Raw genomic sequence first — 15388 nt, 5'->3', positions numbered from 1 at the left:
AAAACATACATTGTGCATGGAACAAACCAAATCTGAAAGAACAACCAAAAACCCTAAAAATATATATTAAAATATTTGAAGCAATTTGAAACGAGGTGTTTGATTTCGAAACGTTAGAAAGCCCTGTCTATGTTAATTGTTTTTTATTTATTTTTTAACATTCAAACCAATGTTTGTGACACACATTTCATTCTCCCATTGGCGTTTATCTGACAAAAATCATGTATTTCGCACAAACTTTCGATCGTTCTCAAGGCCTTCTATGCCTAATTAGCGCAATTCTTCTTTCCTCCATCTCTCACTCTCTTTCTCATATTCAATCTAAAAAAAATCGTGCAGTTTGGTTAAGTTATGGCCGATATCTATAGCGCGTTGAAGTTACTGTTCCAACTTAATTTGGAAGCTTGGTCATTCGTGTAAATTGCACATGGGTTGGTAGTTCCATTTGTTAATTGGAATATCAATATATTAAATATATTTTAACAGTATTAAAGAGTTTAGCAAAAACAAATTGTGTTATAATCTATTCAAAATTAGCTTCGTTTGAAATTTGTCACATTAGTGAAGTGCCGACCATCAATGAGAACATGGTCGATTTGCGTCTCCGTGTCGTTTGGTGATCTCCAGGAGTACTTGTAGGTAGAGGAGGCTGTGCTGGAAGAAGGTACTACGTATGGCCATGTTTCGAGAGGTAGCGGAATCGATGAATCGTAGGCCGTTCTCGTTCGTCTGCTGGTGAGCGCTAAACCTCCCAATAATCGGTCTAAACTCCTCCTCCTGGCCGACTTAAGCGTTCAAGTCGCCGATGACATTCTTGACGTCATGTTTTTGACACTTCCTGTACTCGCGGTCAAGAAGCTCGTAGAAAGCGTCCTTGTCATCGGCGTCGCTTCCCATGTGCGGGGTGTGCACGTTGATGATGCTAAGGTTGAAGAATCGGCCCTTGATTCTCAACCGGCACATTCCGTCGTTGACTGGCCACCACCCAATCACGCGCTTCGACATTTCGCCCAGCACTATCAAAGCTGTCCCCAGCTCATTTGTATCGCCGCCGCCCCCGTACTCGCGGTGGTCCTTCCGCTTCTTGCACACCTCTTGCAGCGCCACGACTTCGAGGCCGCGGACCCGCAATTTGTTGGAAAGAATGCGGTCGCTCCCATCGAAGTTGGGAGATCTGCAGTTCCACGTCCCGAGTTTTCAATCCCTGGATACCCGAAAATCTGGAGCTCTCTGCACTTGAGTTTTACGGCGGGTGTGTGCAGCCATCATACTGGGACTTTTAATCAGCCGCCCCTAACCTTTGAAACTCACTTGCTCACTTGCTTTCACTTTCACTCGAGTTTTCTTTTCAATTTTTAGAATAAAAACTCCCGATGATTGGTCCCTTTTTCGCTTGACACTTTTTAGTTTGTACCCCGTTGGTTTGACAAAGTCAAACTAAAAAGTGACGAACTGTCACTTTTTACAAGGACACTATCAAAACAAACGTTAGGTTGTGTGTGTGTGTGAAATCCGCGTAAAAGGGGTGTCAAACTAAAAAGTGATCACGTTCGTTTCACAACAGTTGGTGTCAAACCATCGGAGTTCGAGTGTAGTTCGCACACATACACTAAACTAAAAAAATAAGATTATATTCGCTAAATAAAATTGTTTAACGATTTTTGTTAAATGGACTTTCATTATGTGTGGTATCTAATCTAATCCAATCTAATCAGACCCTAGCGCAGCCAATCTTTCGAAGGGATCCTGGAGAATGCCTTAGGTTAGATGACGCCTAGCACTCTTCTTGTTAACATTTGTAGTGCGCCATTGCATCGAAATGCATTGAAACATCACAAGCGTTAAAGCGGCCAGGCCTACTGCGTAAAGACGTATCGCAGAGATGACTCGTAATTGGGTTGAGTTTGAGCACTAAGTGTTCAAACAACAACACAATTCTGAATCGACAGGGGAGGAAGAAGCGTGGGGACACACCACCATACGCTCCGAGATTTGGTTGTATTCGTTGAGAGCACCATGCTAAGAAGGTTTGGTACTCCGGGACCCTCTGGGATGGGACATTGTATTTCCACGAATGCCCTGGACACTATTTGCCGTGGTTATAGCGCCACAACTCGCTCTCTGTAACAGTATTCCTAATTCCAGTCCACGCTCACAAAGTCGTCATGGCCTAGTGGTTAGCATTTTTGCTCACCAATCCAGCGACCTTTGATTTTTCGTTCATATTCATAATTTCAAATTTATGTGTTCTTAAATTTCTCGTTGGGAGCAGATGGGAATCGAACCCAGAACCATTCGCTTACAAAGCGAACACCGTAACCAGTCAGCCACGGCCGCTCTCCAAATGGACTTTCATTATGTGTGGTATTACATTTATTTTAGACTGAAAAGCTTAGTGATTTCAACAAATAATCCATAGTTTCAGAGTTTCTAACTTTGAACATCTTTTTATCAAATTTTCTCTTGACTTATGATGCTCGAATTTGGCCCGGATTTGGTGATTTGAACTTAATTTTATACTTTTGCTTTTGCTTTTCTGAAACAAGTTTTTCATTATTTTTCATTCATCCAACTTTTAAAACATTTGACGTTGTATAAATTCTTTTTGGAACATAAGATAATGCTAACAATGAGAATCACACAAAATCTTCAACTGATTGATTTTTTTTTTCGAAGAGTTCGGGAGCGATTTTCTTTTACGTGTTTCGTCCCCTCACTCTTTTTCACTCGCGGATGAAGAAAGTTCGCAAGCGAACAGTTTTTTTAGATTATTCCATCCTTGATATTGCGCGTATTGAGAAAATATCAGTTTTGGTGATTTTCTTGTAAGGGTCTCAAAGATACGCGCGCAAGAGTTTTTTTTTTAATTGATCGTAGCAATCTTGTTGATTTTCGCGTTCTGTGGCTGTCAGCTCACCTCAAAATTTTCAGCTCAAATGTACCATTTTGCGTTTTGAATTGGTTTATTTCAGACAGCAAGTGATTTTAACGGAAAATATAAATATTATTTTGAATTGAACTACTTTGTTTTGTTGATATTTATTGATTAGAATTTGATGGTTTGACGAAGTGCCTCTTCCCAGATTTAAGACAATTAGAATTTCTACTTGAATAAAGCAATTGCAATGTCCTGGCCCTTCACGACGTAATAAATGCTGGAGAAAATCTGTCTTGCGATTTTCAACTGGGCCGGTTCAGGAATCAAGTTACAAAATTGATCTAAGCTTTCTGTTAAGTTCTTTGGTGTAGGTAGATGAACGCTTCTCAATCATCAGCCAGACAGATGATGAGAATTTTGAAAAATAAAAAATGCGAGCCAAACCTTTAAAAAAATCATTCTTAAGACCATTACAAATTTTAGGAGTGAGATGCTCGAATCATAGTTCGAGATGAAACACTTGACTTTTTTAATAATAAAATTATCTACGCACGCGGTTCATTAAGTAATAAACCTCGTAATAAACTAGTTAGTTTTTCTTTTATTTCGTTTAAATTTTGTTCTTCACAGTTTACATCACATTCAATTTGTATTTTTTGTAAAAAAAAATTTTCGTAGATTTTGGCCACCTCCCGGGCCGGAATCGACTACTGGGTTTACGTCGCTGGTGGATTAGAGCGCCAGTACGGTGGTCGTGGCTATGGAGAGTGCCTCGCTGGCCGTTGCGTTGTGCAGGTTGATCTCTAGGTTCTGCAGCTCTGGAATGTGAGGGCGGACCTGGAAAAATTAAAATGTTTTAAAGAACTTCTTAAAAAACAAGTACACAGTAGATCCCGGGGTAGCCGTCGCATTTCCGCACCAATAACTGCGTCGCTTCTACATCTGCTTCACCCGCACGCGGATTGTCCAGCCAACGTCGTCGTTCCGGCCATTCTGGACGATGTCGATATCGATGTCGGAATTCCACTACAAGGCCAATAACCTGATAATGCGCTCTTATCACGATTTTCTTAAATTGACAGACAACTTTACTTTGATTTTTTCTAAGCCTACTCTCTCATCTATACTTTTCCATTGCGACGATATCTTTCTGCGGCGATTAATTGGGTCCTAAAATGAAGCTTAGATTGCTGATATTATTGTATACAGCGATAAAGCTTATTTTTCTGAGTACAATGACCCTTTGTACGACCACAAAGAGTTTAAAATGGATTTTTAAATCAATTTTGAAAAATTAACCTCGCGGTCCTTCTTGACAGCTCGTTCCAAGGGGACCATAGTTGATCCATAGAAAAAATGTTGTCCCGTAAAAAAAATGCATTAAAATGAAAAAAAGTGATCAGAAATGGTTTTTAATCGTGTTTTTTACCGTTGTACATAAAAATTTACATAGGGCTTTAGTACCCAATTGGAGCGTAGAATTCTAATTTTTCTCGAAATTATTAATATACCACCCTAACTTTTTATGCTCCATAGGCTTGTTTACCTCAACCGGCTTTTTCTCCACGTACAGGGTGCCTCGCAAGCATGCTGCTGTCACTGTCTCGCCCGTCTCGCCACGGATTTTGATTTCATGATACACCCTTACCAAAAATCATGACTTTTTAAGTTCCAAATCCCACTTTTCATACGATTTTTTTAGTTCAACCCATATAACCATTTTTATGGTTATAGTACCTGAACTCAAAAAATCGTATGAAAAGTGGGATTTGGAACTCAAAAAATCATGATTTTTGGTAAGGGTGTAACGTTTGACGTTTCGCGGTCCCCTTCCAAAAAATTATGTAAAATCGAACGAAAGCGAAAGTGCGTAGATCGGGGTTTCCAAACGAAATTAAATTGCGATTTGGGGCCCGATTCCGGTTCCCAATGTGCCGACATTAACCGGAACGGCACGATACAATGGTGAGTTGAGGAGTTGAGTGGGTTTTTGTGGGAGATTAATGGTTTTTTCTGCGATTTTAGTTTGATTGGTAGTCGGGAAGCAAAAATCAAAACAAAAACAAACCAGAACTACAGGACTTTTGGAGGATGCTGCTGAGCCTTAGCTTGCAACTGCCCGGAAGGCTGCTCGCACTGAAGCAAGTTCCGGTGCAGCTGGCCCATGGAATCGTCCGCCGGAAGCAGCTGACCAGATGTGCATTTCTGAGTCCAATCTGCGGCCACTCGTCGCGCCTGTACCACAACGAGGACAGTGGCGCCGGCAGCGGAGCGGGAGGTTCGCGGATTCTCGGCGCCCCGCCGAAGGCGCCCTTCTACAAGTGCTTCTCGTCGTCGCTCAAAAAGGAAGACTTCCAGGTTAAATCCGTCGAGGGCGCGGAAATTCTGCAGAATGTGCTCCAAAAGAACAAACAGCTGCTGCAGGAGAAGAAGGCCGTCCTCATCCAGGACATCCGCGAGCGCAAGGAAAAGGTCAAGGAGCGCGTCGAGGAGGTGATCGAGCGGGAGAACGTGGCCACCATCCCGAATCTGCTGTGCGTCGGCCGGATCGCCCTGTCCCCGTACCTCGGCTACGTCATCGTCCAGTCCGACTTTGCGCTGGCCATGGGACTGCTGGTGGTGGCCGGACTGACCGACCTGGCCGATGGCCTGATCGCGCGCAACTGGCCGAGCCAGGCGAGCCGGCTGGGTTCGTTTTTGGACCCGCTGGCGGACAAGATTCTGCTCGGTTCGCTCGTCATTTCGATGAGTTACGTGGAGATGATGCCGCTGTGGCTGTCCGGGATGATTTTGTTCCGCGACGCGTTCCTGATCGGGGCCGGCTTCGTGATCCGCTACATCAGTCTACCTCAGCCGGTGAGTATTAGCGAATGACAATGGCGGATTCAGTACTAATAATTGTCTAATCGAAATCCCCAGCGCACACTGTCACGCTACTTCGACGTGACGCACGCCACTGCCCAGCTGGCGCCAACGTTCGTCAGCAAAGTGAACACTGCCGTACAGCTGGCCACGGTCGCCATCACGCTCGGAGCCCCCGTCTGGAACTACGTGGACCACGCGTACCTGCACGCGCTCTGGTATCTGACCGGGGTGACGACGGTGGCCGCCGCCCTCAGCTACATCGTCAACAAGGACACGTACCGAATTCTGAAGGACCAGCGGAAGAAGCACTAGCAACCGGGGGGAGGATTATTTTAATGTTTTGAAAATTGTTTTTTTTTTTTGCCAATGGCAAATCTTATTCTCTGTTTGTCCAGCAATTAGGCCAGAACATTGTACATAACAAATTGTCCGAATAAAAGTTTATATTTTGATCATTAACCCTACAGGTCAAGGCCGTTTCTTTCCAAATCCAATATGGTACTCACCGCAATTCCAAGTGCTCAAGCCCCTTTATTTACACAGCACCCCCTAAAACTACGTCGCCACGATGTACTTTTGCTGCTGGTACATCTCGTACGCAAACTCCTCCGTGTGCGACGGATCGTACTCCACGCCGATGTAGTCAAACTCCAGCCGGAACTGGCCGTCGTGACCGCCGCGGGCGCCCACCGAAAAGCCCAAGCTGCTGATCCGGTTCAGCGGCACCGGCGCCTGGCTGTCCTGGACGCGACCCTTCGACGCGAGGAAAAACTTCGAAAAGGGAATCTTGACCACCTGCCAGTGCGGGCCGCCGCGCGTGTACAGCACGTAGTGGTAGATGTCGTTCCACAGGATGTCGTAGTAGCCCTCGGAGGCGAGGTTGATCAGGTAGGAGCGGCCGTCGCCGCGGACCTTCATCACCAGCGTGTTGTACTGCTCCCATTCGTAGAACGAGTCGCGTTTGAAGGATTTCTGGAAGAATCGTTTTTCAAAAACTTATTATTTGAGAAACTTTGAAAATCTTGATCACAAAAATAAATATTCTTAAAATTAGAGGCCAGTCGTAGTCTCCCGTAATTCAAATTGAAAGAATTACTCGCAGATATCTTTCTATAATTCTATCTTCTATTATTGAGAGTGGCCTTTAATCTTACTCTACTTCCGTGTATGCCGTTCTTACAGATAGCAACTCCCGTTTACGGTATTAAGATAATTTGCTATCCCACACACATATGAGCACATACGGTTAAAACAGCGTTACTTTTGGTCATATCTTGCATCATATGCGATCTATAGTGATCCCGTGCGACGTGTACCGATAATGAAGATGGCCGGCCGTCATAACATGCACGAAATTCTTACACAAGTTTTTGAACTTGTTGCCTTTCAGCACTAAGTAAACGTATTATCTGGTATCATACTCGATCCATTGACGAACAGACATCCACTGGAACCAATCCAACATGTTTTGCCTTGGTGTTAAACGGGCACATTTCAAAATAAGCCGCATCACTTTACTCTGCAGGACCTGCATTCATTTCAATTGTTGACGAGTTGCTACAGGCAACGGTTAATTCTTACAGAGCACTCTAATTCGCCGTCTGTTTTCCGTACTGTGTAGTCATTGTGATCATTAAAGTTGAATTTTTCATCCAGCATCAATCCGAGATATTCGATCGTCTCGACCCTTTCGATTTCCTCGCCATCAATCCGAACCGCTCTGCTAAAGCCGTCGCTTTATCGTGTGGTCACAGTCATGCGTTTTGTTTTGCTGACATTCAGCTGTAGTTTCTTCCATCTCAGCCATTCGGTGAAACTGGTACTGTATCATCAGCGAAAAGGTTTACTTGAACTCGTCTCAGTGCTTGCTACAGGTCGTTGGCGTATAAATTGAAGGGAAGTTATTTTGTACGTTAACCGATATAACGTGTTTTGTCGTTAACCGGTATAATGAGTCACCTGCGTTCTGATGTCCAAGTAGCTGCTAAACCATTTGAAAACTGAACCGCGTACACCGTAGCCACGCAGTACTTTTTTCGGGTTCCTGCTCAATCACCGGCTTGTACATCTCCTCCCTTCCAATGCGAGTGTCCATGTCTCCGATGATGATCTTCACATCACTCTGTAGACAACTTTTGCTTCATGTTTCGCCTAGAATACTACCTTCTCGCCATCGGAAGAATCTCCATGTGGACACTGCACGTTGAAGATGTGATAATTGAAGATACATATCAATCAGCTTAGAACACCATACGCGGTACCCGTGCTGAATCGAGAAGGTGCACGCGGTACTCCTGCTTTTCGGCCTGTGCCGCCATCCGGTCGCGCGCGGTCAAAGAGCATTCTGATAGGATCATCTTCGTCCATTCTCGCGACGTGGCTGGCACACCTGAGCCTCCCGATTCTCTCCAGGGTAGCGATGATCGGTTCTCCCAGCAGCACTTTCCGTTCGAAAACTCCAAGAGCTCGTTGGTCCTCTTGCCGCAGCGTCCATGTCTCATAGCCATAGATGGCAACCGGTCTAATCAATTTTTCGTACAGTGTCAACTTCGTGGCGCATTGCACTCGATCCGATGTCAAGGTTTTTCGTAATCCAAAGTAGGTGCGATTCACAGAGTGGATACGAGTCCGGAACTCTAAGCTGGAGTCGTTGTCGGCCGTTACCAGCGATCCCAAGTACACGAACTCGCTCACCTTCTCCAGCACATTGCCATCCACAGCTAAAGGGGTGAGTCTTGGGTGGCCAACGTCTTTTGAGTCCCTCCCTCGCATGTTTTTGCCTTTCTTACTAAAGAAAGGTATAGGTTTTACTTTAAGCCAGGACGTCATTTCCAGCTTCGTAAATATGTCGATTCAGCATGAATTTTAAACCGAAAAATCGCAAAAAATCACACTGCATCGATTTTCGACGCTCTATCGATTCACCTTGTTTTTTGTCGTATTCATGGCCAATCCAAACCAATGATACTTGAAGAAAGTGCCTTTAATCCTCAATCCAATTTCATGTTTCCAATCGGTATCCTTTCCATGCCTAGGTATACGTTATTTGACCCAGATACGACCTCAACTCACCCTAATCCTCTGACTGGTAATATTCGCGTACCCGGACCGCTTAATCCGCCCATCCTTGGGCACCCTCGACTCCAACATCCCGTGAAACACCCCGAACCCGGCCGGCCCCAACTCAAACCGGGCGTCCGAATAACCCTGGTTGTGATCCCGGTCCGACGTCACGACCCACCGGTCCAGCTGCTCCTGCCGCTCAAAGTTGAACACCACGTCCGTTTCGCCCGGCCGGAACACGACCAACGCGTCGCTGGCCAGCTTTTCGCGCCATTCCTGCTCGAACAGGGCAAACTCCTGGCGAAGCTCCCGCAGACCGTCCCGCAGCAGTTGCCACCGGGAAGGTGGGGGTTGTGTGCTGTTGTAGCCACCCTTGCGGTCACGTTCCCAGAACAGGCTGTTTGCGTGGATTGGACCGATGGGGGTCGGACGGAGAGGGCGCGCGACCGAACTTAGGAGGTGTGAATAGTGACGAGATGAGGAGGAAGGTACCACGCACGGATTGCACGGGATTCGACACAGGCGAGGAAGGAGCGACGTCATATCGATGTGAAAATAACACTTTTTAAACTAATTTTAAATAAATCAACACCATCGCGATACTATTATACAACCACTCGCGCTGAAAGCGAGTTCCGATTTGAAGCAGCAATGCTGTTTTTGTTCTGTTCCGTTTTGATGTTTATTTCGTTCTGATGATTTCCTTTTGTTTTGCTGCAGGGGACGGTGCACGATGCTTTGAGATTAGTGATTTATCCTTCAAATTTAGTTGAACAGAACGCAGAACAAAAATCGACGCCAACATTTCAAAAAGCATCATGTACAAACCATGCGTTTTGAGAAAAACGCATTTGAATGTTGAGCATCCATTTTCAATTTCCATTTTAATATAAAAGCAAAATAAGATGTTCTAATAATAACAAACGATGAAAAACGTTGCTTTTATTGATACTTGATCATCCAAATTCAATAAAACATTATTTTCGTCGTTTTATTTAAGAAAAACAAACATAACTTCTTTTGAAATCACCAACGTCTATATCACCCTGCTTTCATTGAGGGGGACGCTTTGTTATGATTCGTTTTTCTTCGCCAAATGTACATGGCGCTTTGTTCATGATGCTTTTTTTTCGTCACGAGGTTTATGTAGTCTTTTGTTTGACAGGTTGACAGGGCTTTATAAACAGGGACTGCGGATGGCGGAGATTTTGTTTATGTTACTTTATTTAAAATCATGATTAAACACCCAAGTAACCAACCAGCACTAAAACAAAAACTTAATCAGCAATACTTCAGCACTTTAGTGCATGTTAGTCATGCACCGGCACGTGTTAATGCAGATCAGCACTAAGATTGTAGCACTCAGTATTGCTGACTAAGTGCTGCTTAAGTGCTGGTGCTGGCAACTGTGTTCATCATTTTTCTCAAAACTGGCAACTAGGCCTTGCCCACGTAGGAAGAGGGAGTGAGATAGCATGTCTCCATGCAGAACTGTCATCATTTGCTCACTTCATTTATTTGGGTTTGCTGACTTTAAAAAATAATGTAAGTACTAAATTCATTTATAAAATCTTATCATTTTACTAAAATGCTATGTATTTTCAGAAAACTTCTTCCTGGTTACTCATCTTACTCCCTGACTTGGATCTGGATATGAAGAAAGTACACTCACAGCAGATTCAGCTATGGAAATTAGCATATTTTTCCGGGAGACATGACGACGTCAATGTCGAAATCCGCTTTCTAAAGCCAAAAAAGCCATCATTGGAAAACAAATTAAACTCCAAGTAACCTCTGAAAACTTCCCGTCATTTTCCCCATGGGTTTGTTTCAAGTAGGGCAGCGAATGACCAAGAAGGTTAAAGCTGCCAGAAATAAATAAATTAACAACAAGAACATTGTTTCAAGTGCTTGTTATTTCTCGCGTGTTTTTTTTTTTTGTGTGAAATAAAAATATGAATAGTTGTTTGATGAACTTTGTTGTTTAATTCATCCGATCTTCAATCAATCCATCAATCAATCAAAATTGCATTCACAAAAAGCATGATGGTCGTTCGTGTTGGTGTTAAAATTCAAGTCGATAAGATGCTCCAAAATCACATCAGTGATCCACTTCCAATTTAGGCGAGAGGATACCGGCTCAAGATCCACACCCGGCGATGGCAGCTTGCAACTAATGGTTTCGAATCCCGAACAACTAATTTTCAACAAAAAAATCCAACTCGGTCAGCTGTGTCGGTAATCGAGTACAGAGTAAACAAAACAGCTAAAAATAGCATGGGGAGCTGGAGGAAAGGGAGAGAGAGCAATATGTTTGCCTCTCTCAACTTTTTGACATTTTCTGCAGGGTTGGGTAACAACAGTAGGGGCCAGCACTAAACCAGCCGAGTAAAGTCCAAACTCGGCCATTGTTCAGCACTGGAGTAGCTATTAGTGCTGTTGTCAAAGCACTTTAGCTTTTACTTGGAGCTGTAAATGCGCTGTCAGTGCTAAACAGTGACCATGTTTAAGTGCTGGATGGTTACTTGGGCAGACTTTACTGAAGTAACTTTTGCTCATTTTTGGTGGAGAGGTAGCTTATTAGGAGTACTTTTAGAATATGCAATAACCCAGAAAGTGTCAAAAAAAGTGTCACATGATGCCTTTTGAAATGTTACCGTCGAAATACTCATGTCGATGTGATCGTGCTATCTTGTCGCACGTCGTTTTTTGACCTTTCAAAAACAAATTCGTAGCAACATTTCAATAGGGCGAATCTGATTTTGTAAACAAGCAGTCTGTCCACACGTTTCGTTTGGCTGACCGTTACGTGTATTCTCTCAAGGTTTGGTTTATTTTGGTTGCTGTGGTCCCGAGCTGAGTGATGAATAGAGAGAATGCGTAACGTGATTTTCGAATTATCCCACTTTGTTTACATCTACAATGTAGAAGGCTGTTCAAGCTCAAGCATGATTATTTTCTTACTGGTAAATAAGCTGTTTTATAATCAGTGTCAGTGGCTTTATTTTATCTTGTTTTTGACTTTTTTTATGGAAAATTTTGTATGTTTTCAAGTTTCAATCGATTAGGAGAGGTTATTCTTTTTTACGGGTGACGAAGAACTGCGGCGAGAGTGTCATTCTGCGATGTTGCAGATAAATTCCCTGGCTGATTTTGGAATCCTGCAGCTTTTCCAGGTCCCGCGAAAAAACATCGCGAAGCTGATCCAAAAAACAAAGAAGATTTTCACTAAACCAGTAGGTTTTCAAACGGAATCAAATAATTAAGACACAGTTGCAATGTAACCGCCGACCTTACAAGTCGCATTCTCAACGCCAGTCCTCAGTTTGTGAGCGCGTCGCCGCTTATTTTTTAAATGTGCACCGTAGACAAAAAACAGAGTGGTTCTGGATTTTTGTCAACTCCAAACCCAACCAAGCCCAAAGCCTTTAAAAAAAATTCTCGCAGACCTCCAAGTAAACCAAGAAAACTTGCGAGCATTGCAATTATGCAAAAGAAGGAGAATAGCCGTGTTTCAGTTCGCCGACTCAGCAATGGCCTCGTCCATCATCGACAAACCTGTGGTATATCAGGGTAGCAAAATCCCGATTTACCTGGACAACAACGCTACGGAAGTTCGTGTGCTTGACCTATCTCTAGGCATAAGCAATAACGACGTAGAAAAAGTGATGAGTAAATTCGGCGAAATTTTGACCATCACCAACGACCGCTGGATTAACTTCTTCCTAGGAAACCCAAATGGAGTTCGGACCCTGCGGATGTTGCTGAAACAGCCAACGCCGAAATCAATCACTGTAAACTCAAAGCAAAGAACAAAAGAAGTGCAGACTCAAGTAAAAAGGTGAACCAAAAAAGCAGTACACAACCGATTGAACCTGAGCCAAGCAGCAGCAGTAAAAGCAACAACAGTAAATCAGACAAAAATGCAATGCAAACAAGTGAATTTGACGAAGAAGCCAACGATGGATTCGAGACCGTGCTTTGCACACTTGCAAAACCCGGAAGCGCTTACAAGCATATTTGGACGCGGATGACGAATTAACAACAACACGAAGAGAGATGGCTGAAGAAGAAACAACAGATGAAGAAGATGAAGATGTCATAAAAGCAAAATATTATTGGAATAAGTGTTATGAGATAACTGTTAAATCCCTGGAGGAAGAGTCTCTATAATAAACCAAAAAAAAAAAAAAACAATTAAGACAGCTTCTAAAAACGACTATCTCGCTTTCAACTTTCTCAAGATTTCTTGACTTGAACTCCGGGTCTCAAAAGCCACAAATTTTTATTCTGGCAAAAAAAACTAATTTTAATGATCGATAACAATACTTTCTACTTTTGGCGAACAGTAAATTGGTTCCACTTTGACAGTTCAAAATTGAGGCCATTTTGCGAACCACTATTCAGCACCCAGGTCCCGAGTTATAATTAAAAATGTTCACAATAGTCGGGCATGTACGTGTGATAAAACGTCCTCTGACTAAATTCTCTTAGTTCAGTTGTCGCACCTGCAGCTCTTTTCAGGGCGACCAAGATAGCCGAGATCACATCGAAACTTCTTTCATATGAACCAACAATTCAGGATTTTTTACCGGTTTTGTTGAATATTTTAGGATTCAAAATCACTATATGGGGATCTGTGAAGGTAAAAAATTTAAGCATTGAAAACTGTACAAAATGGGGCCCTTAACTGAAAATTGGCGTGCGACAATATAGCACGATTATAATGAATTCTGCTTTAAATAATTCAAAAAGATAGGTGTTTGAATGAAAAATACTGATTAAATCTCATTTTTCAATTCAAATGCAAAGTGCCAGCTCCTGTTACGTCAAATGAAGCTCATATTTGGGATTTGGGCTCAGAACGCCCGCCGGAACAAGCCCTTGAATGCCCGCCAAAAAGTTATTTTTATTACTTCCTATTACTGACAGAAGTTTAAACAAATTGCATTCGGATAAGGGAATCCAAATATGATTATAATTTTAAGCAAAACAATGCACAGTGGTCCAGATCGCAAAATTAAGTGGAAAATGGATTTTCCGAAAAATGGTTAAGTTTTGGAGCTTTGGTGTCTTCAGAAGAGTTGTTGCATATGGAAAGGGGCAACTTTTGGTTTGGTTGAAAATTAGGGTGGTTCACGATTAGGGTGATTTTGGAAATCTAACTTTACAGGAATATTTTTGGGATTTTTTTCGTCTTCTAGAAAGTTGACGGGCTTGCCAATCCAAGCAACTTTGTCGAAGACACCAAAATTTTATCTCGTAATCTACGCCTTCTACGACCAAATTTATAGAAAGCATCTGAGCAAACCTTCAAAAATCAGTTTTTTTAACGTGGCAATTTAGGGTTAAGTTTTAGAGAAAAGTGGTATTCGGGGCACTTTTAGAGCTCTAAAAAGCAAACATTTTTATTATCTGACAAGTCAATTTGGACTTAAGGGTCAAAAGTTACAGCAATTTTAAGGTAAAAAAGATGCAAGTTTAAAACTTAAATATTTCGAAAAGGCGCAAGCCAAATTTTAAGCACTAGGTTTCATTTGAAAGAAGAGATCCAGCACTACAAACGCTGAAAAAATCTCAGGGTTGTTTTTCTTTAAACTCGAGATATCTTCATTTCAAAAAGTCTAATTTTCAAGGGAAAACCTTATGGGACCACCCCAACGAATTTTGAAAATTGTCCAAATATATGTTTTTCCATGTAATTTTGTCCGTTGAATCTGAATCTGCCCTCAGAATTGACCCAAAGTGTCGAAAAATCGATTTTTGCTCATATTTTGGGTTTAAATGATAATTTTACATGGTGGTCCCATAAGGTTTTCCCTTGAAAATTAGACTTTTTGAAATGAAGATATCTCGAGTTTAAAGAAAAACAACCCTGAGATTTTTTCAGCATTTGTAGTGCTGGATCTCTTTTTTCAAATGAAAACTAGTGCTTAAAATTTGGCTTGCGCCTTTTCGAGATATTTAAGTTTTAAACTTGCATCTTTTTTACCTTAAAATCGCTGTAACTTTTGACCCTTAAGTCCAAATTGACTTGTCAGATAATAAAAATGTTTGCTTTTTAGAGCTCTAAAAGTGCCCCGAATACCACTTTTCTCTAAAACTTTACCCTGAATTGCCACGTTAAAAAAACTGATTTTTGAAGGTTTGCTCAGATGCTTTCTATAAATTTGGTCGTAGAAGGCGTAGATTACGAGATAAAATTTTGGTGTCTTCGACAAAGTTGCTTGGATTGGCAAGCCAATCCAAAAATTCCCAAAAATATTCCTGTAAAGTTAGATTTCCAAAATCACCCTAATCGTGAACCACCCTAATTTTCAACCAAACCAAAAGTTGCTCCTTTTCATATGCAACAACTCTTCTCAAGACACCAAAGCTCCAAAACTTAACCATTTTTCGGAAAATCTATTTTCCACTTAATTTTGCGATCTGGACCACTGTGCAATGCAAATGGGCCAAAGATTAAGGGTTGACGAACGGTTTATTACTGCTTGTTTACACATCGTCTTTGGTATTTTTACATTGTTTTGCTTGATATAGTCCTATTTTTTGTACATTCATGTATCCTACTATAACTTTTAA

The 15388-nt window shown here is 42.2% G+C and overlaps 2 protein-coding genes across 2 annotated transcripts; one reads left to right on the top strand and one right to left on the bottom strand.

The window, feature by feature from the left end:
- The first annotated feature begins 4691 nt into the window (after positions 1-4691).
- Positions 4692-6205, top strand: LOC120420867 (probable cardiolipin synthase (CMP-forming)). The gene is made up of 3 exons (XM_039584019.1): positions 4692-4843; positions 4904-5734; positions 5798-6205. The coding sequence occupies exons 2-3, from the start codon at positions 4970-4972 to the stop codon at positions 6053-6055; spliced, it is 1023 nt and encodes a 340-aa protein (XP_039439953.1). The 5' UTR covers positions 4692-4843; positions 4904-4969; the 3' UTR covers positions 6056-6205.
- On the bottom strand, positions 6060-9435 carry LOC120420955 (complex I intermediate-associated protein 30, mitochondrial). Its single transcript, XM_039584112.2, has 2 exons — positions 8816-9435; positions 6060-6715 (listed from the first exon to the last, which is right to left on the bottom strand). Exons 1-2 carry the CDS (start codon positions 9347-9349, stop codon positions 6299-6301), a joined length of 951 nt encoding a protein of 316 aa, XP_039440046.1. The 5' UTR covers positions 9350-9435; the 3' UTR covers positions 6060-6298.
- Between the last annotated feature and the right edge of the window lie 5953 nt (positions 9436-15388).

This window comes from Culex pipiens, chromosome 1 (assembly GCF_016801865.2).
Source record: "Culex pipiens pallens isolate TS chromosome 1, TS_CPP_V2, whole genome shotgun sequence".
NCBI lineage: Eukaryota > Metazoa > Arthropoda > Insecta > Diptera > Culicidae > Culex > Culex pipiens.
The sequence above is the reverse complement of the archived record's forward strand: the minus strand, read 5'-3'. Positions and strand labels throughout refer to the sequence as shown.

What these genes read in the sequence shown, in the direction of transcription:
- LOC120420867 (XM_039584019.1), top strand. Translation starts at nt 4,970, where the DNA reads ATGCTGCTGAGCCTTAGCTTGCAACTGCCCGGAAGGCTGCTCGCACTG. An exon ending in ACATCAGTCTACCTCAGCCG is followed by an intron (nt 5,735 to 5,797) that starts GTGAGTATTAGC and finishes CGAAATCCCCAG; the next exon opens with CGCACACTGTCACGCTACTT.
- LOC120420955 (XM_039584112.2), bottom strand. Translation starts at nt 9,349, where the DNA reads ATGACGTCGCTCCTTCCTCGCCTGTGTCGAATCCCGTGCAATCCGTGC. An exon ending in TTACCAGTCAGAGGATTAGG is followed by an intron (nt 6,716 to 8,815) that starts GTGAGTTGAGGT and finishes CGATTCTTCCAG; the next exon opens with AAATCCTTCAAACGCGACTC.